Source organism: Elephas maximus, chromosome 19, assembly GCF_024166365.1.
Source record: "Elephas maximus indicus isolate mEleMax1 chromosome 19, mEleMax1 primary haplotype, whole genome shotgun sequence".
NCBI lineage: Eukaryota > Metazoa > Chordata > Mammalia > Proboscidea > Elephantidae > Elephas > Elephas maximus.
The window spans coordinates 11,420,392-11,444,814 of NC_064837.1; the positions used below are offsets into that span (position 1 = coordinate 11,420,392).

The following is a 24,423-nucleotide window of genomic DNA, read 5'->3' on the forward strand; positions in this document are numbered from 1 at the left end:
CTTATTGGCTCCTCTCGTTCCTTCCAGGTATTCAATACATATACTCATTTATTCAGAAAAATGTTGGAGCTCTTTTGTGTGCCAGGCTGTGTTCTAGGTCCTGGGGATATGGTGGGGACAGGACGGGCACAGTCCCTCTGTAGAAGCTCACGTGCTGATGAAGGAGACAGATGAGAGACAGCTCAGCACACGTGTGGTGATGGAATAAGGGCAGCTGCGGCAGAACCAGGGGATGGAAAGAGCCAATGTATGGAGGTCAGGAAGGAGTTCCTTGAGGAGGTGACACTGCTACCAAGTTTTGAAGGACACGTGGGGATTAACTAAGCCAGAGAGAAGAGTGCGCTTGGGGCGCAGAGGACACACGGGAGAGCCAGGAGGCGGGGAGGAGCACAGCGTGCGGAAGGGACAGGAGCAGGGTGCCCGGTCACAGGGCACGGAATGTGGCTGCAGGGGCCAGACCGTCAGTGCCTTCTAGACCACAACCAAGAGTTTGCATTTCAGTGGAAGCTGTTGGAGGGTTTTCAGCAGGAAGTAGCATCATGTTACGTACGGCCTAAAAAGATCGGTCCTGTTGTTACCTGCCATTGAGTCACCACCAGCCCCGCCCCAACTCATGGAGACCCCATGCACAATGGAAGGAACCGCCGCCAGCTCGTGTGCCACCCCTGTGATCGTTTGCAGATCTGACCGTTGTGATAAACAGGGTTTTCACTGGTTGCTTTTCAGAAGTAGATCGCCGGACATTTCTTTCTAGTCCACCTTAGTCTGGAAGCTCTGCTGGAACCTGTTCAGCGTCAGAGCAACGTGCAGGCTTCCACTGACAGATGGGTAGTGGCCGTCCATGAGGTGCGTTGGCCAGCCATTGAACCCGATCTCCAGCTGGAAGGTGAGAATTCTACCACGGAACCGCCACTGCCCCACCTAAAGGGATTTCCTCCAGCTAACCTGTGGAGAATAAATTGAGGAAAGCAAGCGCAGGTTAGCAGATCATGGTGGTGGTCCACACAGGAGATGGTGGTCACAACTGATACTGTGAGGCCTCTTCCCTTGGATCTCAAGCTTCACGTGTATAAACTAAGACTGGTTGTATGGTTTTTCTCTCCCACCCAGCTGTTCTTGGTTTCTTTGTTTTCATCACTTGTTCTTCTGTTCACATAATCACCCAAGGTCACGTTTTAAAAATGATTTATTCATAGCCATCCCTTCCTTATCTCACTCTCCTGGCCTCAGCTGTCTCGTCAGGCCATCGTGACCTCAGTCCAGAGCCCTTGCTGTAGAAAGAGCTTCTCTGCTCAAGTACTCTCCCCACTGTGATCCGTGAGCAGCAGTAACAATGCTTCTTCCTAAAACATCACTCATCACCTCCCTGGTTTTCAGAACTCAGCTCCTCCCTGTTGCCTGTAGGGTAAGGCTAGGCTCCGGGGTGCCATTAATGCTCCCAGTATGGCTCCATCCCAGCCCATCCACCCCTCTGTCTCCATTATTTTCTCCTGATACTGTACCACGTAAGCCTTCCATTCCAGCCTGGAACAAGTTTTTCACCAAACATCATGTACGTGGCAGAATGACCAAGAATTAGTGTGACTCCTGCCCAGGTGAAGCCTTTGGTCACCCTGAAGATGTGAGGCTGAAGTAAATGAAAAGGACATTTGTTCTCCTGGTTTTGGCAACAAAGTGGACTAAGATAATATTAACACACACACCACGCAAACAGAAACCTAGCTACAAACATCTTGAAATGCTGGATAAAACATTTCACCCCTTCCTCCAAATTGTTAATGCATAGCTGAATTTGCGAGGAAGAAAGAGTAACCCCCCCACTGAGAGAATGGAGAGAGAACAGGAAGCCAGCAGTGCCCGAGTGAAGGGGTGCAGCCATGATGGTGGAGTGGAGGGGTCGGCACACGTGTTGTGTAAAGGGATGGGCAGTAGTGGTTTAGACTCGTAGGCCGCCTATGGTGTCTGTTACATGTTCTTCCTCCTCTTCAGTTTTTTTTCTTTTTTTAAAACCTATACAAATGCAGAAACCATCCTTAGCTGACAAGCTGTACAAAACCAGACCACAAGCCATATACGGCCCATGGGCCATAGTTTGCTGACCCCTGATATAGAGGCTTGAGTGTCCGTCCTCAGGAAGCCAGGAGAAAAACCCTTAGGGCCCTGAGGGAGAGGACCCTCCAAGGCTATATCCTCAGAGAAAGAAGGCGTATTAGGAAACATTTATCTGCCATCACAGGGAGATGACAGGGAAGCATGGCATGTATTTTTAAGTTGTTTCCCAATATTTAAAACCACAGGCTAAAATTTACACTACCAGACCTCCGTGAACTCCAGGGATCAGTGGATAGAATTCAGGGAGTCCATGAACTTGGATGGGAAAGAAATTGCATTTTTGTTTTCACTAGCCTCTAATTAAGGAGCACGATGATGCAGCGGTTAAAGCGCTCAGCTGCTAACTGAAAGGCAAGCAGTTTGAACCCACCAGCTGCTCCCCAGGAGAAAGATGTAGCGGTCTGCTTCCATAAAAAACACAGCCTTGAAAACCCTCCGGGGCAGTTCCATTCTGTCCTACAGGGTCACTCGGAGTTGGGAGCAACTCAACAGCAATGGGTTTTGTTTTTTCATTTTGGTTTTGGTTTGGTTTTAACCTCTAATTGAGGGTTAGTATTTTCTTAAATTACAAATGTAGGCAACAAACCATAGCAGTATTAGTAGTACTTGTGACTTTATCATTAATGGAAGTCACAGGTGTTTTCACATCAAAGTCTAGCACATGTATTATCTCAGAATTAAAAACAGGAAGGTATTTTGATAAGCATGCTTTAATATACTTGCAAATTCAAAACCACACCTCTAAATAATTATTGGGCCAAAGAAGAAATCATCATTGAAATTTTTTAAATATTTAGAATTTAGAAATCAACAACAAATGACGTTATGCCATATCAAAACTTACAGGCTTAGAAGGTAATATGTAGGAGGAAGATGGAAAACGAGTTAAGTTCCAATTCAAAAGTTAGCGAAAGAGCAATAAAGTAATTCCAAAGAAAATCTATGAGTACAGTTAATAAAAATAAAAGCAGAAATTAATAAAACAGAAAACAAAGAAACGAGGTGATCAGCAAAGTCAAAATTTGTTCTTGGAAAAAGTTACTAAAAATAGACACAGTGTGGCAAGCAAGGGAGGCCAGGAAAAAGAAGGCACAGCTAACGGATGTTAGGAATGAAAAGGGCGTAGGTGCAGCGTCCGTTTTAAATTATAAGAGAATATATAATGAACAGCTTTATGCCAATAATTTTGAATATTCAGAAAAAAAATGGGCAGCTTCCTAGAAAAATTATAATTTAACAAAACCAACTCAGGAAGAAGAGAATGCAGAACTCGTAAAAACTACCCAAGTATAGAGTGAGGGTTTAAAAGACATGGGGCAGCCATTCATTCATGTATTCTTCAGCACATCTGTGTGGCGTCTCCACTGTGCGCCAGGGCACTGTTGTAGATGCCGAGGATACAGGGGTAAATAAAATAATCAAAACCCCACAGCAACACCAGTGCTGTCCAACAGAACCCTCTGCAATGATAGGACTGTTTTCTGTCGTCCCATATGGTAGCCTTTAGCCACATGTGGCTAGTGAGCACCTGAATATGGTTACTGCAACTGAGAAACGGAGTTTTTAATGTAATTTAATTTGAATTAATTTAAATAGCCACATGTGGACACTGTCTCTCTAGAGTCCAGCTCTAGCTAATAAGATAAATAAATAAAATTATTTAGTATGTTAGTGATATGCCCCAAGTAGAAAATACTAAGCAGAGAGAGGTATAGAATGTGTTTTTAGATCTGGTACCAGAATTGGCCTCTCCAGGCCTATGACACAGTCTGACAGATTGGATGTGGGCCCAAGAGAAGGGAGAAACCAAGGATGGTAAGGGTCTTAATTGAAGCAGCTGACCGGGCGAGGCTGCCGTTTGCTGAGAGGGAGATTGGCATGCCAGTCAGGTGTCCAGTGGGGCTAAGTGGGTCGCGGGTGTTTTATTTTCTGTTCTCTGATTAAACTTTTAAATACATACAAGACCTCTCAGTCCAAGATGGTCAATGACAATGGCCAAGTGAACAGGACAACCGGGCGTATGCCCAGAGCTCAGGGACGATGCCAGGATTCCTGGAGAGAAAGGAATACATCTTCCACTGGGCCTGAGAAGTAGGTGGGACTTGACTGGGCAGAAGGAAGTGAGGGCCTTTGGGAACAAGGCTGGGAGTGGGGAAAGGATGTAGGTTCTGGCCAGGGAAGACTGTCCTGGAGCAGAGTAGTCACAACAAAAGCCAGCATCCCCAAAGTGCATGTTATAAAGTCAGGTGCTGTGCCGGGGAGTGTGCTAGCTCACTGCCAACAGCGGGGGAGAGAAGCCCATGCTGAGGGCAGGGCCTGTGCACATTCCCACAGCCTCTCCACGGCACCGCCGCTCGCCCTGGGCCTCCTGTTCTCCTTTCTCTCCCAGTGTTGCAAGAAGGAAGACACTTTGTCAGAAGATTGTGTGGTCTGAGCAGGAAGTAAGGAAACTGATTCCCTATAGCCCTCACAGTGCCTACACGGAACATCCTTGGTGGGCTCTGCAGCTGTCCCCTGAGGGATTGCGGGAGGAAGGTCTTCTGACAGGGGCCTCCTGAGGGACTGTGGGAGGAAGGTCTTCTGACAGGGGCCTCCCCAGGGCATTTTCACATCCTTGTCTCGTCTGTACCTGACTTCCATCTTGGGCCATCTGTAGCCCAGGGGCTCTTCAGCCCACCAACTTGGGTGAGTGCTCACCTTGTAGCAATAAGCTCTAGCCCCTAGGCTGTAACTACATTGCGTCTGGTGCCTGGCTCTTGGTAGTTGTTAGCTGCAGTCCAGTCAGTCCCAGCTCGTGGTGACCCCATACACAATGGGATTGGACCATTGTGACCTATAGGACTTTATTGCCAGGCCTTTCTTCCTAGTCCATCTTAGTGTGGAAGCTCTGCAGAAACCTATTCAGCATCATAGCCACACGTAAACCTCCGATGACAGACAGGTGGTGGTTATCATGAGATGCATTGGCCAGGAATCTATCCCAAGTCTCCCGCATGTGAGGCGACATTTCTACCGCTGCTTCCCATGACACGTGGGACGCGCTCATTAAATACCAGGTGAGTAAATGTGGAAGACGGGGCACTAACTGAGTGTGGGCTGTGTTCTCTGGGGCCTGATTCATCAAAGTCACCCTGGGGGGGTGAGGCAGCGTTGGGTTCAGAGCAGACTCGTTGGAAGGGCTGATGCTCACCTTGGTGTTTTCCAGCCAAACGTTTTATCTTATTTGGAGACTGCGAGTGAACTTTTTTTTTGTAATTGTGCTTTAGGTGAAGGTTTACAGAGCAGGTTAGTTTCTCATTAAACAATTCATACACATATTGTTTTGTGACATTGGTTGCCAACCCTGCAACGTGTCAGCACTCTCCCCTTCCTGACCTGGAGTTCCCCATTTCCATTTGTCCAGCTATCCTGTCCCCTCGCTGGGCTGGGGTGCCCATCTAGTCTCATATACATGGTTGAGCTGTGTGTACTATTGTTAGTTTTATGGGCCTGTCTGATCTTTGGCTGAGGGATGAACCTCAGGAGTGTCTTCGGTACTGAGTTGGAAGGGTATCTGAGGGCCATACTCTTGGGGTTTCTCCAGTCTCCATCAGACCAGTAAGTCTGGTCTTTTTTTGTAAGTTTGAATTTTGTTCTATGTTTTTCTCCACCTCTGTCTGAGACCCTTTATTGTGATCCCTGTCAGAGCATTCAGTGATGGTAGCTGGGCCCCATCTGGTTTTGCTGGACTCAGTCTGTGGAGGCTGCGGTAGTTGTGGTCCATTGGTCCTCTGGACTGATCTTTCCCCTGTGTCTCAGTTGTCCTCATTCTCCCTTGCTCCACGTGGGGTGGGACCAGTAGACATATATTAGATGGCTGCTTACAAGATTTTAAGAACCCAGACGCTACTCACCAGAGTAGGATGTGGAACATTTTCCTTATTAACTATGTCACGCCAGTTGAGCTAGATGTCCCCCGAGACCATGGTCCCCAGCCCTCAGCCCAGTAACTCAATCCCTGAGGGAGTTGGGATGTGTCTGTGAAGCGTCTATGACTTTGTCTTGGTCAAGTTGTGTTGCCAGCCAAACATTTTAGGAAATAAAACTAGAAAATACCAATTCCAAAAATAGTAAGAAAAAGTCCCTCTATTGAGGACTGTTTTTACAGATAGTGATATCTTAGACTCAAGAAGAAAAGGTGAAGCCATGTGGCTAGGGGAGAAAATGGACCCTAGAATTAATGTTTTGTAACTGAAGCCCTTTACTGTGTCTATGCTTCATCAATGCAAAAGCTGACTGGGTCATGAGGGGGCATTTTCAGCAGCTTCCACTCTCCCAGATCCCCCGAGTCTTGCAGTCAGCAGTCCTGGCACTTTGCTGGCACTACTCTTGAGGGGGCTGGGCTATTTCTGGTTTCCCTGGAGCACCTCCCCACCACTACCAGCAGCCTGCAAAGCCAGGGTTGAGAGCCCGCTGCTGACCCCTATCCCTCCCCAGAACACTTTCCTCAGAGAGGCCACTGCTGACCGCTGTCCCCCTTCAAGAAGACTGTCCTCAGAGAGGCTGCTGCTGACCCCTTTCCTCCCCCCAAGAAGACTGTCCTCAGGCTGTTGCTGATCCCCATCCCCTCCCCAGAAGACTGTTCTCAGAGAGGCTGCTGACCCCCATCCCCCCCACAGAAGACTGTCCTCAGAGAAGCCGCTGCTGACCCCTGTCTTCCCCTGCAGAAGACTGTCTTCGGGCTTCTGCTGACCCCCACCCCCCCATAAGACTGTCCTCAGAGAGGCCACTGCTGACCCCTGTCACCCCCCAGAAGACTGTCCTCAGAGAAGCCACTGCTGACCCCTGTCCTCCCCCCCCAGAAGACTGTCCTCAGAGAGGCCGCTGCTGACCCCTGTCCTCCCCCCCGAGAAGACTGTCCTTAGAGAGGCTGCTGCTGACCCCCATCCACCCACCAGAAGACTGTCCTCAGAGGGAGTGAACATGTGGAGAGCTGGGCCACCCTCTTCTCCACACACAGCTGACAGGGCGTGCGAAGATTTCAGGTAGGAATCATTAAGGAGATTTTCCGCTTGTCTTTCAGGGATGATAGTGGTGATTTTATTGCTGCTCGTGGCTATTGTCGTCGTGGCAGTCTGGCCTACCAACTAATGCAGCACGGGCTGCCACCTGCTGACACCGGATCAAGGCCCGGCACCTCCTGGTACACAAAACCTGCCTTCAATAAACGCCCTCTGTGCTTTGAACTCTCCATGTGCGTTGTTTCAGAAAGGGGGCCAGGAGGGGCAGGCCTCGTGTGGCCGAGCTCCTCGGGGGACCGTGCAGAGGCTCCTCAGTGGTCACTGTAACCAGGGCAGCTGGCCACGGCCACCAGTGGACTCTGGCCACCTGCCCTGTGCTGGGCATCCTGGGGTACAGAATTAATAGGCGGTTTGTAATGCCCAGGATCTGGTCGGCCTGGGGAAGCACATGCCCATGTATGCAGCAGCTAGTGAACAGTCAGGGTCATGGGTGTACAGGTAGGGGAGGAGCAGGGTGAAGGCGTGGGGAGGGGCGGTAGGCTGCCACCTGGCTGGGCATGTGGCCCCCACACCAGGACTCCCACAGGGGCGCTGGCACTGTACCAAGCCACAGCACTCCTTTTGGTGGGCTCGCTGCCATTGCTCAGAGGTACTCTCGGGCTCTACTTTGGGAACCACCCTCAGAACTGGGAGCACATCCTTTTCTGGTTCCTCAGTGATAGGGACTCCTCATTTTCCAAGGTGGATGGGGCGGGGTGATCAGGCTGGCGGCGTGACAGGAAACGCCTGACTTTAGGAGAACAGGGTCTGTATTTGGCTCCTATACTGGCTCTGAGCACGCAGTGTGGGGTACATGTGCACACGCGTGCGTGTGTGTGTGTGTATAAAACACGGCAGACACTCAGGGTAGGCCCGCAGAGGATACCAGCTCACAGGCGCATTGGTGAGGTCTGAGGTGGAATGGGGTGGGGGCCGTACTGTGCCCTTTCTCTTCTGCATCGGGAGGCAGAACGAGCCAACAGGCCGGGCAGGCCCACCATGGCATGAGGAAAATGAATTGGGGTTGGTGGTGGGCGGTTTCCAAAGCCCAGGGTTCCACTGATTTCACACTTGAGAAAAGGAGAACGTGGGCAGGTGGTGGGGCCTGTGGGACCCTCTTGTGGATTTCCCAGATACTGCCTGCCTCTGTCATCAGAAGTCACGACCGGAAGCCCCCTCTGGACAAAGATGGCCGTCAAGAGGAAAGCCGCAGTGCAGCCTGCCTGGCGTTATGTCCTAGGACCTGGAGACCTTTGGTCCTGAGACCCCAGGTGCTGAGAAGAGCCATGGTCTGGGAGCCCAGGCACCTGGCTGCCTCAGAGGGGATCCTGCCTTCCAGTGTTTTGGGAGCTGTACGCAGTGACGTCCTGATGGCAGCTCTCCCAGAGAGGTGCTGGTCACTCCCGGCCCTGCCCGCCCTGCTTCACCTGAGCAGCCCTGCCTCCGTGCGCTGCGTGCACTAGCTAGTGACCCTGTGCTTCTGGAGGCAGCCCAGCACGTGGGTTAGGGTGCGGGCCCTGAAGGGGACTGCCTGGCTCATACCTGGGCCAGGGGCTCCAAACATGTCTCCTCATCCAGAGCCCAGGCTGGTGGGACAGCCGCCGTCTGGACTGCCAGGTCTCTGGAGCAGAGAAAGAGAGGGCTTTGGAAGGTCACCTTCACCTTTGCTCACAGCTCACCGGGCAGAACTAGTCCCATGGCCCTCCTTAACGGTGAGGGGACCAGGAGGTGCCCAGACGGCAGAGAAAAGAAATGTGTGCAGGGACTTGCCCTAGGGACCACCACACCACTCACAGCCACGTGACCAGAGGCAGAATGCCCTTTCTGTGCCTTCTTCTTCTCAGCCTGGAAGATGGAGATCAGAACATTGGGTCGTTGTGAAGAGCGAGTTAGTAGCACATGTCAGCACACGGCCCCCTGTTTGGCCCGGCTGAAAAAAGGGTACTTCCTCTACCACAAGTCTAAAAAGACAGTGGACCAGATGGCCTCCGAGCAATCTCAGCTCCAGAGTAAGGGGTTCTAGCAATGCTTTCAACCGAGGCACTAGAACAAACCAGCATGAGGACAGACAGTGGACAGAAACTATGGTGAGGACAGACACATGAGCCCAGGCTCCCGTCTGTTCAGACCCCAGTCCGGGCTGACCTCCAGGGTACCAGCCACACGCAGCCAAGGCCTTGGGGTTTAGCTAGGCAGATTCCACAGCATGGCCAGGGCCAAGCTACGCCTGGAGAGGGCAGAGCGGTGAGAGGGTGGGGAGGTGAGCCTGAGGAGGGTGAGCCCTGCCGTCAGGGAATCGGATGGTGAAGGGAAGTCACTTGCCCTGGAAAGCACTTCCCTGGTCGGGGGTGGGTGGTTGCCACTAGATCACCCGCTGGAAGAGCAGGAATCTGCAGGGCCGTGTCTCTTCGTTCTGCCATGTGAAACCCGGATCTGGATAAACAGCCGTCTCTGGGGACTCCCCCACTTTGGGGCTCCTGCAAGGCGGCATTGAAGGTCTGTTTGACTTTCTCACCTCCTCTTGACTTGCTCAGCACGGAGCCCCGGCAACTCGTAGGGTGTCTTTGAGCCAGAGCCACAGAGTCCTGGCTCCGTCCCATTGAAAGGCCTTTTCAGCCACAACACCGAGCCCATGTGTGCACACAACAGCCTCTGTTCTCTGGACCGAATGGGCCCCAGGCCCAGCCCCCACACTGCTAGCTGTGTGGCTCTGGACACGTTACTTCACTTCTCTGGTCCCACAGGTGGGGAGGATGGATTGTGAGGCCCCGATGTGGAAGCCTCAGGTGGTGTCAGGCAGCAGAGGTGGGGAGGTGCCAGGCAGGAAGGAGCTGCTTTCCTTGGTTCATCTCCCTCAAGGTGGGGGCTTCTCCCGGGAGACCGCCACCCCAGTCTTAACTGAAGGGCAGACCAAAAGTGGCACAGATACCCAATCCCTGGATGGGCCTCTTTTGGGATCTGTTGCATCAAGACCCATCCTAGCTAAGGTGGCTAATTTGAAGGTGGCATTTCCAGTCAGGTTTGGCAAGGCATGGCCTTTTACCCCAAAGGTGTCAGGACTGCAGTCCCGGGTGGCCTGCGGTGCTGTGGACATGATGGGTGAGCCTTGAGCCCGCACCCCAAGCATAAAGAATAGAGGCAAGGCACAGCCTCGGCCCTGGGCTTTCTCAATGAAAATATGCTTTGTTAAAATAACAGTGTAAGTATTGTTTAACTTACCTGATTATTAATTATAAACACTTTAAGTCTGGATACCATATAAAGAAATACAAATATCTGGGTACAACTGGTGCTTTTGTTCCATCTAAAGTTGGTGACCATTAATAACTGTAACTAAGTCTTAGCTCTTGTTAGCCCCCAGAAGTGCTGTTCAGGAGCCCGCAGGCCTGGCCTGGACACAGTTGGTTGTGGTTTGATGTGAAAGATACTCCAGCTGCTTTCCTCAGCTGCCCGCAGCCTTCTAGCCGAGATCCCTGGACCTTTCCTCCACGCGACCGCTGCTGAAATCCTGGCTGCCCTGTGTGCGGGGACTGCCAGGTCTCTCCCGACGAGTGGACAGAAAGAGAGCCGCGGTCTTACCTCCACGTTTGCCTCCCCACGGAAGCGTCCCTCAGCTTCCTTAGACACCTGTGCTCCCGGCTTCCTCAGGTTCAGAGTTCCCCTGAGCCTCTGGCACAGACTAAAGATCACCTCCTAACTAGCTGGGTTTTCTAACCTTGCCCTGCTGAAGTTAAGTATTTGTTTTCTTCTTATGTCAAAAGGAGGCTAAGACTTGTCTTTCCTCTCACTGCTTCAGACAACCCCACAGACTCCCTCCAAACCTCATGCCAGTGGCAGAAAGCATTTGCCTCTTCCCTGAAGTGACTGTCCTGTGGAGCCTCCCGTTGATAAGGCAGCGAGCTAACCCACCCGTACACTGTACTTCTCGCTGGCACTCTGTTGGTCCTTTCCCTCCCAGCGTCTCTTGGCATATTTCTCATGTCTTTAGTCCCAACAGAGCATAGGAAGGGATGGCCGTACATCAGAACCTGAAACCTACGGGTGTCTCTACCCTGAGTGGCCAGTACCCATTCCAGGCACTCTCTCTGGGGGGCTAAGAAGGGAGGAGAAGAGGAGCTTTCCACATGTGTGAGTCCCCTGGAATGTCAGGCAGGCCCCAGGGAGCTTTGTGACCTGGCAGGGGCCTGGGCTTTGGACTGGACTGCCCTGGACCCTGGGTCCCTGATGGGGATCACTCAGCAGTCCCATCTCTAAAATGGGCTTTTCCAACCATCCTGGGCCTCTAGGTCGCTGAAGCAGCTTACTTCCCCTACTGTTTGAGTTGGGCGGATGTTAAAGACTTCCCTTCCCACCTAGAGTGTAAGCCCCCAGGAAGCAAGGGTGAATGAGCAGCCTGCAGCAGAGCTGTTGACCATTCACATTCTGACAGAGTCTCTGGTCAACAGTGTGCTTCCTCTAGGCCTGGGCATGGGGTGGCAGCTGCCCCAGGGATTGGCTGTGGGGAGTCCCAAAGGAAGCACTGCATCCTCAGAAAGGATGAAGATAGCTACATGGCCAGCGTCCTTGAGAACCAAACCCTCGAGTAAAACGACGAAAACTGTGTGTGAGTCAGACTTCCAAGAGCAGCACAGAAGTCTCAGTCCCCGTCTCAGAGGGGTCTTCAATTACGCAAATGCTCCAGTTGGGTATGAGTTGGCCCTAGGGAGAGCCTGAGACTGCACAACAGGCTGCCAGACCCCCTGAGACCTGCATCCCGGGTCCTGTCCCTGCCAACCCACTGCCAGGCACGGCATTCCAGCAGGGACATCAAGACCACACATGTATCCACCGGCCCCAGAAGGAGGCTGGGCTGGACCTGTTTCTTCTGGAGAAGGAGCTCAAGGCGTTTCCAGCCAGCCCTCCATGCAGCAGGGATGTGCTTTTCATGCCTCCGGGGCCAGCTGAGCCCAAACTGCCTAGGGGCTGACCATGCCCCATGGCTGAGGCTTCTCGTCAAAACAGCTGGGTGCAGAAACCACGGCTTCCTGGTGATGACCAGCTCCACTCTGCGTGGCAACACAACGTGTTCCTAATGACTGAGTTGTTTATTTAATAAAGAAATCACAACCATGCAGAGGTTTAAATATAGCCTCTCCAAACTCAGCAAGCTCAGCTCCAGGGGGCTGCCGGCACTGGCGTCTGCCCAGTCTCTGGCTGCACGAAGCCTTGAGCAACGGTCTGAAAAAAACTCTTGCCAGATCTCTTGAGCGTCACTAATCCTGTCGCATTTTCTTATGAGCCTTTATCTGACTCTGACTAGAGGAAACTGGTTATGTGAAAGGCAGGAACCTTGCTGGCAGGTTCTGAGTCACAAGGGCATGTTCCAGGGTCCCCTTTGCCCTGCTGTTGTTTGGGGGGCAAGTGGGAGGAGCCCCTCATTTCTCATTCCTGTATTCCCCCCTGTCCTGGAGCCCCAGGGAGTGGCAAGGAGAGCACCCAGGGATTGTTTCTTGGGGAACTGAAATAGAGATGGTCCCACTTGAGGGCCTTGTAGCTCAAGATTTCAGCAAGCCCCTGGGACTTCCCCAGTGAAGCTTCCTTATCCTGCCTTCTCAGGGTGAGTTAGGGTTCTGTCCCGTACACCGAGTGAAAACCCTGGGGTCTCTCTCTTGCCGGGAATTCCTAGGCCAGAAACCACATTCCTTAAGGGGTCTGAAGACTCGCCATCCTTCTCCTCCCTCCCACACGCCCGCCACCCCAGAGACCTGGCCACCAAGGAAGACTGGGAGATAGAGAACAGTGTACAAGAGTTTATTGAACTGATATCTGAATTTAGTTCTATCATGTGGGGCCCACGTTACAAGTTCCATCTGGGTCCATTACAACTCTAGCCAAAAAAAAAAAAAAAAAACTTAAAAAAGAAAAGAAAATCCACAACTTTTTCCATGTCATTAAATATATTCATATATAATAACCATAATATATTAGTATGCATTGGGAAGGAACACTGACCCAAACAATATGTCATGGTCACAACTAAACATTTACAATAATTTTGAGGGAACAGAAATCCGACATCCAGGAGGGAGCCAAGGGAGGATGGAAGTGCATCTGGGAGCAGGGACTGGGAAGAGGTGTCCAGTGACACCAGGGTGGGGGTTTGTTTTTGGCAGGGTAAGCCCCAGAGATACACATTTGGGTACCCCTGGGGTATGGCACGGCTCGGGCTCTTCAGATGGCCTGTCCAGGAGCCGTGATGGCCCAGTGACCCCATGAGTCTAGTCTGTCCACATTCTATGCCTCAGGGGGGCTCCCCTTGGATGTTGAGACCCCAACATTCTTCAGTTTCCTAAAGGGACCCCTTAGGGTCTCTTCTTGATTTCAGTCTCATTCCAACCTGGGGCAAGTCCAAGAAAGTCTGGACCCATTTTCTACCTGCTACTACTGAGGCAGAGTCCCAGGAGGTCACTCGGGACCTGGGGGTAACTCCCAGCTTCCCTGGGGGTTGACCAGAGGTGTCCTTTCCTCCAACTTGAGGGCCCCGAGGACGCCACCTACAGGTGGGTCCAGGGTCCCACTGTCTTCCTCAAGTCAGGCAGGATGGGGTGGGGGCTGCCCCATGACCCCCCTTCCTCCACCCCAGGTCCCCAGCATGGCTGTGTGTCAGTAAAGCAGGCAATCAGCTGTCAGAGCCACCAGACCACCCAGCAGATAAGAAAAGGGGCAACTGGGGAACCTGTTTTTTTTAAAAAAACTAATTTGATATGTTTTTCTTCAAACACCTACATAGCACAATTCTGGTTAATACACTCTTCAAAATCAAATCTATCCCATTTTACATCCCTTCCTAACTGTACAACCGGAATACCTCCAGTCCTATTTCTGTCTCTTCCTTGGGGCCAGGGGTGAGTGGGGGGGCTTCCCCAGGGACAGGGCCTCCCCACTGAGGGTTGGTGGCTGGACTCAGAGAAGAGCAAGGGTCTGTGATGTGGGGAAGGCAGCCTGTGATGACTGGGAGGTCCCAATAGTGACCTCTTCTCCTACCTGACATATCCCCGGGAGCCAGGCCACGAGGTGGACAGCCTTTCCCTCTGGGTGCTAGAGGGCAAGGCTGGAGGGTGGTTGAATTTAAGCAAGATACCATGTTGCCTGCCGGGCTGCTGCCTGTGGAGCTGGAGGGGCCTCGGAGGCCACAAGTACAAGCCCCTCATTTGCCCCAAGAGTGAGACCCAGGGTGGGCAGTGAGACCCAGAGTGGGAAGTGTTAGGGCCAAGCTGCCATCCAGCTGAGAACAAAGAAACTCAACAAGTGCCCTAGAAATCCTTTCAAGGACTGGCCCAGGAAAACGCAGAGGCCTGACATATTAACAGCAGCCAGCAAACCAGCATCACCTTCCGGCCTCAGGGGCCTGGACTCAGGGACATCAGATACCCCTTCCCAGGGCCACTGGGTCTTCTCCTGGCCACTGGGTCTTCTCCTTGCCCCTGAAGTCAGCTCCACCCGACTCTGCTGGAATCCCTCCAACCAGCCCCAAGCAGCTAAACCTCCTTTCTGATGACTCTTGGGAACCACCAAGGGCTACCTTCCTGGTGCCCCACCCCACCCAGCATGGGCTGTCCTCTGACAAGTCTACACCCCGCTTCACCCACAGCCCCTGCTGCCACCTCCAAAGGTGTTATTGTGCCCTCCCTAGCCCCCAGACTTCTATTCTCCAGGCCAGATGCAGGATCTTAGGGGCAGTAACTAGGGTGTCTCCATGGCGCCCCCTGGAGCCCACCCAGGAGCACCCGCTGCCTGCTTTGGGAGGTAAGTGGGTGAGCTTCTGAGCAGTGTGCAGGGCCAGGCCGCGCGCCCGTGATTAGAAAGCCTGGCTCTGGGGTCTGGACCCCAGTTCTGCCACTGACTAGCAGAGCCACCTGGGGCGTGTGTGCTTCCATTTCCTCACCGGTGAAAATGACAGAGCATCTCGCCTCCCAGGGCTGTCACGAAGATGACATCACGTGTGCAAAATGCCCAGCCCAGAGCAAGTACTCAGGGAACAGCAGCCATTATACAGGCAGCATCAGGAGGCCAAGGGAAGCCAGCCCACCGAGGGCTGAGCTTCATTCCTGGTACAACGTGTTGAAGCAACCAAATTCAGGCAGAGAAAATGAAACCAATTTTCTGACTGCGGGGGGGTGCCAGGCCTCCGATTCAGTGCGGGGGGTGTAGGGACAGCTAGTGGCCCTTCGGCAGTGCATAGAGCTGGGGAGGTCAGGAGCCTGGAGGCCCAAGAGCACAGGAATATGAGGCATCTGGCCAGAAGGCCCAAGGATGCCTGCTTGGGGGCAGTGTCTCTAGGAGGCTCTGGAAGGGGGTCTTGGGCACACTGGGGGTATGGGAGTCAGCAAGGTGCAGCCCAGGCTAGACCAAGACAGCCATGGGCACAGCCCCAGGGTGGGGGTGGCTGCTGCAGGCTTTCTTGGCCCAGCAGCCTATGTTCCTTCCCTTGGGGAGCCGAGAGGGAGAGCAGCAACAGGAAGTGGTCATGGCTTCCTTGGCCCCAGAAAGCTGGCCGTCCCTGCCCTGCCTGTCCGTGGCACTCGCTGGGCCAGCAAATGCTCCCCTGACCCAACAAGCCCCTTCCCCCCCGGCTGGACCCACCCACCCTTCCAGGCTACATTTCATGCCCAGCCAGGCCCTTCCAGCTGTTGACATTGCTGAGGGGCCTTGTGGGAGCTGATGTCATTATACAAATAGTGTCACTGCCCTAAACCCAGCCAGTGCCCCCATCCCCCTTCCCTGGAAAATGTCATAAAAGGCGCTGGTTCCAAGTTTCCAAAAAGGAAACTCTCTGGGAGGTTTTGCCTTCGTAGTGCCTCCTCAAACAGGCAGTGCCAGCATGAGGCAGTGACCACCCGGCTCGGGCTTCTCAGGGGTGTCCTTGGGCACAGTGCCCTCTGCATGGGCCACAGTCTCGGGCCAGCTCCCAGTCCCCTGCTGGACAAGGGCAGGTACCAGAGGGGTCTTCTGTCTCCCACCCCAGGGCCCCACCCAGGGAGGACCAAGTCAGCAGGTGGCAATGGAGACCTCCAGGACACGTGGGGACTGCTTCCCCTTCCCACAAATGCTTGCCAGGCCCCTCCACATAGGCCCAGGTCATCCCAGCCAAGCCCTCTGTGGGACTTCCCAGAGAAAGGCTGGGGAGAAGGGACGGAGCTTTGCCGGCTTTCGTGGTTGGGGTGGTGGTTCCGCTGGGCTTGCTCAGCCCCTTCCCCCCTCCCCGTGGCTGCCGGCCTGAGACTTCACAGTTCTCCCTCGCCGGTCCCCTTCTCGCAACCATCAACGACCCCAACCGTGCGGCTCTGGGCCAGTCCCTCGGGCCCCAGGTCAGGCCCCCAACCCCTCCACCGCCACCCCGCCCAGCCCTAAGGAAGCGCGTCTCAGCTCTGGAAGGAGCCCCGTGAGGTAGCTAAGTGTCGTCCTCATTTCTCCAGGGCCTCGCCCGCTCGCACCGCGCACCGCGCACCAGGCCGGGGGCTCGCAGGGGGCGGGGAGGGGCCGCCCAGGCCCCGCCCCCGGGCCGCCCACCGCCCCTCCCCACCCCCCACCCCGCTGGGAAAGCCGGCACCGGCCCAAGTCCCTGCCGGGCCGTGGGCGTGGCCGGGCCGTGGGCGTGGCCGTGGCACTGGGCGTGGGCGTGGCCGGGCCGTGGGCGTGGTCTGGCCGCGGTACTGGGCGTGGGCGTGGCCGGGCCGTGGCCCTGGTACCGGGTGTGGGCGTGGCCTGTGCGTGGGCGTGGCCTGGCCGTGGCCGCGGTACTGGGCGTGGGAGTGGCCGGGCCGTGGCCGTGGCCGGGGCCGTGGCCCTGGGCGCCTGCGCGCTCGCCGCCCGCCCGCCCCGGCCGCCGCCGCTCCGCTAGGCCTTCTTGCACTTGCCCTTCTTCTCGCGCTGCTGGAACTTGCGCAGCCGCCGCGCCCACGTGTCCCGCCACTGGATCACTAGGCTGCTCTTGTCGGCCACGATGCCGCTCTGGTCGGGCGAGTCCTCCGCGTTGCCCAGGAGCAGGTACTTCTTGAGAGGCTTGATCTTGGGGCACTTGCAGGCGATGTCCCGCGAGCGGACCCACAGGCTCTGGTCACCACGGCGGATGCGGCTGGTGCCCTGCTTGTACACGGAGATGATGTTGACCGTGAACTTCCACCAGTCCCCCGCTTTGTCGGCCTTCAGGATGTGAATCTGGACGGCTGTGAGGAAGCACAGGCAGCGGGTGGGCCACGGGCAGGGGTGCACCTGGGCCCCCAGCTCCTCAGGCTGTGTCCACCCTGCCTGCAGAGGGCGCCTGGGGGAGGGGCAGCCCGGTTGGTCTGAGGAAAAGGAGACCCAGAACTGGGGGTGACTGCACAGCGTACCCCACAGTGGTGGCAATGCCGATCCTGGAACCCTCATCCCCGATGCCCGGGCCAGGGCCACTGCTCCAAGAAGCCGTTCCTGCCTGTGTCTCCCTGTTTTGAAAGTGCCACCCAGCACTACCCTCGGGGACGAGCCCCCTCTTGGCAGTTGCTTCCCACCAAGGCCCAGGAAGGCCAGAGGAAGCCTATAGGTGCCCTCAGAGACCAGTGCCAGCCTCTCCTCACAAGCTGGGGACATGTCAGTGGCCCCCAGACATTCCCCCATCACTTCACACCCGGCCTCCTGACACCCCACACATGCCCTCAACCCAAACTCAGAAAACCAGAATGGGGGCCCAGTGCCCACATGCAGAAGGTACTGGAGTCTGGCCCTGTCTCCTCAGCCTTCTCTGAAGAAACACAGAGCCTTCTTCCGGCATCAGGGTCCTGTGCTGACACCTCCTTCCCTCCTGACCCTCTCATGTCCCCAGATTACTTCCTGTCCTCCCCACTCCCTGACAGCATGCCCCCTGCTATGGGCATTCTCAGACTGGAGTGTGGGTGAAGATCACCTAGAGGGTTTGTGAAAACACACATTCCTGGGCCCAGCCCCAGAGTTTCAACAGATCTGGGGGCAGGGGAGGAGGGCAGGATATCCACTTCTGACAAGTTCCCAGGTGATGTTGATGCTGCTGGTCCAGGGAACATGTGGGAGCATCACCGCCCTGGTAAATTTTAACCAACGTTATTTCTGTAGGATATTAAGAAGTGTTTAGAAAAAAGGAGGAAAATGCCCTTTAAAAAAGAGGGGGAACCTTGCTCAATAAATTTGTGCAGAACTGGAATAATCAAAGGGAACAGGTTTCCTTACTGCAAGACTTTTCAGAGCCTTTAGTCTACTGCTTTGTGTGTGTGTGTGTGTGTGTGTGTGTACTAGTTTCTCAAGCAGTCCACCTACCCAGGAACCTTTGGCTGGGGTGCATCTCAGTCACCAGAGCATCGTGGACCCCACATGGGAACTCCCCGTGGGACACCTGATCACTCCCCCTCCCCAGTCCAGGGGAAATGGGGAGGCTGCTGCCCCACTACCGTCCATTCAAGGACAACTTGGCCATCTTCCCCTCCCTCCTGGCACAGCTCAGAGCGAGGCCTCTTGCCCCTGCTGAGCCCGCCCACCGTGCCCTGTCCCCTCCCCCGCTGAGCAGAGAGAGACTTGTCCCCTGGGCCAGGCTGAGGACTGCACTGGCTGCTGAGCAGACTGAGCCCAGCTGAGCAAGGAGGAGTAGTTTGCCCCTCTTGGTGACCTCCACACCCAGCCTGGGACAGCCACGAGGCTGCATCCCCCAGAGAGCGCCCATGGAGGCGGACATCACTCCCAGTCGTGTATCCAGGCAGCGTGCCCACCCCCAGCTCCCCTGCCTCCCCGTGCTGCCAGTTCTTCCCCAGGTCTCTGGGGACCACTCTGCCCTCCTCCCAGGGGCCCTTGGGGCTCTCCTCCTGTGCTCACGCTTGGACAGGGTCATGGGGAGGGGCAGGGGCCAGCAGGGCCCAGGGGCCCAGCAAACACCATCTGACTCATCCTTCTCGGGTGCGAGAAGTGGTGAATTGTCCCATATTTTTGTTTCAGCTGTTCCTGGGCACCCTGAACTTTGCACTCCAGTCTGAGGGCTCCAAAGGATGGCTGCCATGGCAACCGTTTCCATGTTTTTGTCACCAGGGGACTCAACACTTAGTATGAACTCGGAGAGGGGGCGGGGAGTCCTCCAGCCTGGAGAAGTGGCTGGGCTGTGTGTGTTTGACTGTGCAGACCAAGGTCGCCGTGGCAACTGAGTGCCCCTCCGCTAAGCAACAGGGGAGACCCCTCCCACCCCACGTCCCTGAGAGCCCTGGTTTCCTCTCCCCAGGGCTGAGCCGAATGCAGAATGAGCCTCCCTCAGTGTGTGGCTGTCTCCCTGTGCGGCACCTCAGACCCTGGCCGGATCACAGTGTCCCCCTGGCTGGGGAGGTGCCTCTGGCTGAGGCCCCGGAGAATGCAGCTTCGAGGCCACGCACCACGCACCTCTGGGGTCTTGGTAGGCCTCAGCTCAGGGCGGCTGCGAGGGCAGATCTTGCTGAGCAGCGACCTCAGAGAGAGCTGGCTGGACAAGGTCTGCCCTTGGATTGGCCTTCCAGTCCCCCAAGGGACCTCCTCACTCCCTGGGAGACCTTCACAGCAGGGGCTAAGTGACCCCTGCTCCACCTTCCTGGTCTTTGGACTTCACCCTTCCCTCAGTGAACGCCCAGAAACCCAGACAGGACCCTCACTGCCACCCCAGGGTGTGCTGCAGCAGCACCTGAGCAGGCTCCCTGTCCCCAGGCATAGCCAGCACAGGACCGAAGATGACCTGATTTGCCACTGGGGACACAGCACTGAGAGGTGCCCTCCCTGGACACCTTGCTGTCCTCGAGAACCCAGAGGGACAGAGAAGTCGACACAGGTCAACGGGGACAAAGCAACTGGCCCTTGTTCTCCTCCCACCCTGGACGCACCCCGGGTGGGAGTGGCCCCCGCCCCCGCCCCCGGGGAAGGGTGATGGTCGGATTCATGTGACCCTGCTGGAAGACATCCACAGTTCCGCCGCACTTGGCAGCGCCCAGCGCATTACACAGCCCACCAAGTATGAGCTGCGCACGCGGTGCACGGGCCAAGTCCCCACAGTGCACACACAGCTGAAAATATTCACAATACACGCTGAGCACTGACCTCAGGCAGGCCTGCGCCGCACGCTTGGTGGGGGCGGGCAGCAGCGCGCAGGCTCGTGGCCAGCGCTGCCGCCACCGAGGACGGCCCTGTTTGGCTGCAAGCCGGCAACCACCAGGGTCTCGGGGCTACAAGGAGCCTGGGGCCCCACCAGCCCAGACATTCCTGTGGGATCGCCCAGCCCAGGACCGGGGGCACAGGCAGCCATACCTCATCGTATGACCATGGCCCCCCAGGGCAGCCCCCTTAGACCCACGCTACTGAAACTTACCCCGAGCCACTTAGCCTCAGCTCGTAAGACACACAAACCCCACTGCGCGTGCTTGCACTCCTGTCCTCAGTTGTCCTCAGCCAGGCCCAAGCACGGGGCTACAGTGTGGACCCCTCACCCCAATTCAGAAGTGAGGAAGATGAGGTCACCTCAGAAAGACCAGGTGCTGTCAGTGGACTCGGACTCCTGGCCACCCCAGGTGGGTCACAGGGGAACTCTGCTCCACAGGGTTCCAGTGACTGCTCACCAGGTCTTCCGAGCCACCTTTGGGTGGACTCAAACCACCAACCTTTTGGTTAGGAGCCAAGAGTGTTAACCACTGGCACCACCTACTGAGTCCACCCTCACAAAGGCAGACCACGAAATCAGACCGGGTGTAGGGCTGCACTAAGTGCCCTTCAGGGGAAGAGACTGTCTATAGGGAGAGGTACCAGCATTAAGTGGGAGCAACCATCTCCTGAAGTCGAGACAAAGAGTCACTGAGGCAGAGGCTGGCACGGTCCCCAGCCTTTCTAGGGGAGTGGGAGCCAGGGCTGGTACAACTTGAGGTCCATGTTTGAATCCCTCCCTTCCTCTGAGTCCTTGTTCACCACACAGAATGAGGGCTCAGGCTGGGTCTAGAAGGGTTCTTTGAGAGTCTCATAGCTTGTCCCCCAGGCTCTGTCCCGGAAGAGACCTCTGCTCTTGGTATAGACACGGTCGGTGCTGGGGTTTGAGAACTGGAGCCCGAGCAGCCGACCAGGTTAGGCTGGCTATGGGAAGCCCACCTGAGGGCAGTGGCACCCCCCCCCGCCCAGGGCCCCAAGCAAGCTGTGGGGGCAGAGGGTCTGCAGGGTAGAGCAGGCCCCCAGGAATACAAGAGAAAAGGCAAAGAGCCGGCCTCTGCGGTCCAGGACTCTGTGGAGCAGAGCCCAGGCCAAGCTGGACTGTGTCTCCTGCCTGCATGTGAACCCTCGTTCCTCTAGCTGGCCCCCCAGGACCGTTCACCAGGCCAGGCAGACAGCAGCCCCCACCTCAACCAGCAATTCTCGGGTTCACAGAAAAGATTTCTGTGCAGGGAACCCTTCTCAGCCCCAGGGCAGGAGGAGTATCAGGGCTGCCTCCCTTGCCCTAACCCAAGGGCTTAAGCATTGTGGCTGGCAGTGGGCACTTACTCTGTTTCTCGGTACCCACACCTGGCTCTGAAGGGCTGGCCAGGGCTGTAAGGGGCTGAGGAGGAGGCTGAGGGCCAGGCCCATGGAGACCAGGGTTGGGAGAGGCAGACTGTATTGGGTTGGTTCTGGCCAAGGATGCAGGAGGCCAGGAGGCAGGGCCAGGGGGAGCTGAGTGTCTTGAGGTGCACCCTCTTGGGCAAGAAGGGCAGAATACAGCCTGCCCTGCCTAGCACCCCTGTGGGCCTGACTGCCACACCTTGGGCCACATTTCAAGGCACCTGCGTGTCCTCCCACAGAAGCAGGCCTGGCCATCCTTCCCAGGGTCCTTGACCTTCCCAGAGTCCCAGTGTTGGGGGCATTATCAGGCCACCAAGTGCAACAGCTTCAGGTCACAGCCTTGGCATGGATGCCTCCAAAAGGTGGCTTGCTGCCTGCAGCACCCCTGCTTTCTGTCCAGAGCCCTGGGGATCCAAAACCTGCTTCCTCCCCTCCCTCTTTCCCTCTCCGACCCCAGGAGCCACCAGAGCCTGTCACCTCCGGGCCCTCCAAAAACCTGGTATTGCCACCACCATGGAAAGCTAGTGGCTGGAGGCAGCTTGGCAGGGACTGCCGGCCTTGCATGGGTTGGGGACCTCCTGCTGGGATCAAAGCTCCCACTTGGGCCGGGCAGGTTCTGGTGGAGCTGCTTGGCCATCGTGGAGAACCCAGATGTGCTCACTCATCTGCCTGTGGGGAACCGACGCCCAGCAGGAAAATAACCTGCTGGAGCGCCTCCCCCAGCCAAGCTTGGGGACACGCCTGCAGGGAGTCTTCCTGCCTCCAGGAGGTCTCCTGGATTTATGGGATGCTCAGGGTGGCCCAGGGACCTTGCAGCGCTGCCCCCCAAAGGAGGCTTGGGTGGTGAGTCTCTGACCGCACCACCCCTCCCCCCACCCCAGCCATACCTTCCTGTTAGGCCCGTCAAGCTCAGGAAGGCTTGTCACCCATCAGCCTCAGGGACAGTGGCCAGGACTCAATGGGGGAGGACACTAAGCTCACAGCAACCATTAAAACCGCACAGCCCCATAAATCTCCCAGTATAGAAAGCATGTCATGAGTTCCAGCTGCCTTCATAAAACGCAGCTCTGACCACATGTTTCCCAGCCGCCTATGAAGGCAGAAACCGCCAGCAGAGCCAGGTCCTGCATTCAGGGATACGGCTGTGCGGGGGTGAGCAGATGCAGCAAGGGCGCCAGGGGGTGCTGGGCGGGGGTGCTGGGCAGGGGTGCTGGGCAGGGGTGCAGGGCGGCCCAGGCCAGCTGACACCCAGGACAAGGTGTCACTACAGCCCTGCCCCACTGCCATTAGTGAGGTGGAGGGATGGAGGTTCACTGTGAACAGACCCCGCCCACCAGCCACAGCCACCAGCTCCGGGAGTCCTTGGGAATTGGGGCAGCCACTTTCTGCCATGCCCCGCACCCCCCCCCCCCCGCCCACTGTATCAGGTCTTGGAAAAGGAGGAATCCCCAACTTAGGCCTGGCCATTGGTTTTCCTCTTCAGCTAAAGAAATAATGGTATGCCCCTCACTGAACCAACACGGATACTGCCTCAGTTTCCCCTGCTGGGTCCTGGTGCTGGGGGGCTTTTCTCAGGAGAGGAGAGGGGTGCCGAGCTTGAGACCATCTATCACTTGCTGTGATCCCAGGAGGAGGGACCGTCAGAAGGTTCAAGTGCTGGGCTCCAGGAAGGACACTGGCCCTATTCCCCAGGGGGTGGCCCAGTCTGGCCCAGCTTGGCCACCTGCACCCCCAGGCTCTCGGGGAGGAGAGAGCACCCTACTTTGCAAGGGGCTCCAGCTTGGTAGAAGTGTGCCACCGGCCCCCACCCTGCCTCATCCCAGGGTGGAGGCTGGTCCCGCCCACAAAGCAGCCCAAGGGAGGCTGCCTCGCTCTCCCTGTGTGCCCAGGAACTGGAGCGGCCCGGCTGACTCCTCACCCAGTGCTCTTCCCCCGCCCTTGAGGTGGGCTGCCCAGGGCGGGACATTAGAGGACAGCCCCTTGAGAGGTCTCCATTGCCCAGATCCTCAGTCCAGTGTTCGAAGCTTGGCTGGGCAACCCAACCCAGCCCCGCCCACAGACGGGGGCGGGTGGGGCCTTCTGGGTGCGGGGAAGGTCTAGCAGTGAGGGTTCTCCCAGACCAGGGCCCTTGGCATTAATGAAGCTGGGCTCTGGAGGAGGAGAGGTGAGAGGGCCGGCCTACCCAACAGGGCCTCAGCCCAGCCCCCTTCATCCCTGGGTCCTTCCAGGGTTCACAGGAAGCTTGGTGCAGAGGGTGTTTCTGGCCAGAGGTTCATCAGGGTTGCAAATTCATGCCCATACCGGAGAGGAACCCACCACTCGTCTGTCAGTTTGTCGTACTATGGGGGCTTTTATGTTGCTGTGGTGCTGGAAACTATGCCACCGGTATTTCAAATATGAGCAGAGTCACCTGTGGTGAACAGGCGTCAGGGGAGCTTCCAGAATAAGACAGACTAGGAAGAAAGACCTGGAAATCTACTTCAAAAGCAAGCAATTGGATCGCTATGGATCACACAGAATATTGTTCAATATAGTGCGGGAAGATGAGCCCCCTAGGTTGGAAGGCACTCAAACTACACAGTGGCTACAAAAGTGGATTCAAGCATACCAACGATTGTAAAGGTGATGTAGGAGCAGGCAGTGTTTCCTTCTGTTGTTGGCGAGGTCACTGTGAGTCGGGACCAACTCGAAGGCAACTAAC

At 55.9% G+C, this 24,423-nt stretch overlaps 2 protein-coding genes across 3 annotated transcripts in view; one reads left to right on the forward strand and one right to left on the reverse strand.

The window, feature by feature from the left end:
* STX8 (syntaxin 8) overlaps nucleotides 1-7,357 on the forward strand; it is a 344,032-nt gene extending 336,675 nt beyond the window's left edge. The window contains exon 8 of the mRNA XM_049861531.1: nucleotides 7,175-7,357. Coding sequence (XP_049717488.1) covers nucleotides 7,175-7,242 — 68 coding nt within the window. The 3' untranslated portion in view covers nucleotides 7,243-7,357. The remainder of the gene's footprint in view (nucleotides 1-7,174) is intronic.
* A 9,370-nt stretch (nucleotides 7,358-16,727) lies between these two features.
* The window catches only part of NTN1 (netrin 1), a 252,362-nt gene continuing 244,666 nt past the window's right edge, over nucleotides 16,728-24,423 (reverse strand). For both annotated transcript variants that reach the window (XM_049861263.1, XM_049861262.1), the window contains exon 7: nucleotides 16,728-17,356. In XM_049861263.1, the coding sequence (XP_049717220.1) occupies nucleotides 17,028-17,356 (329 nt within the window). In that variant the 3' untranslated portion in view covers nucleotides 16,728-17,027. The remainder of the gene's footprint in view (nucleotides 17,357-24,423) is intronic.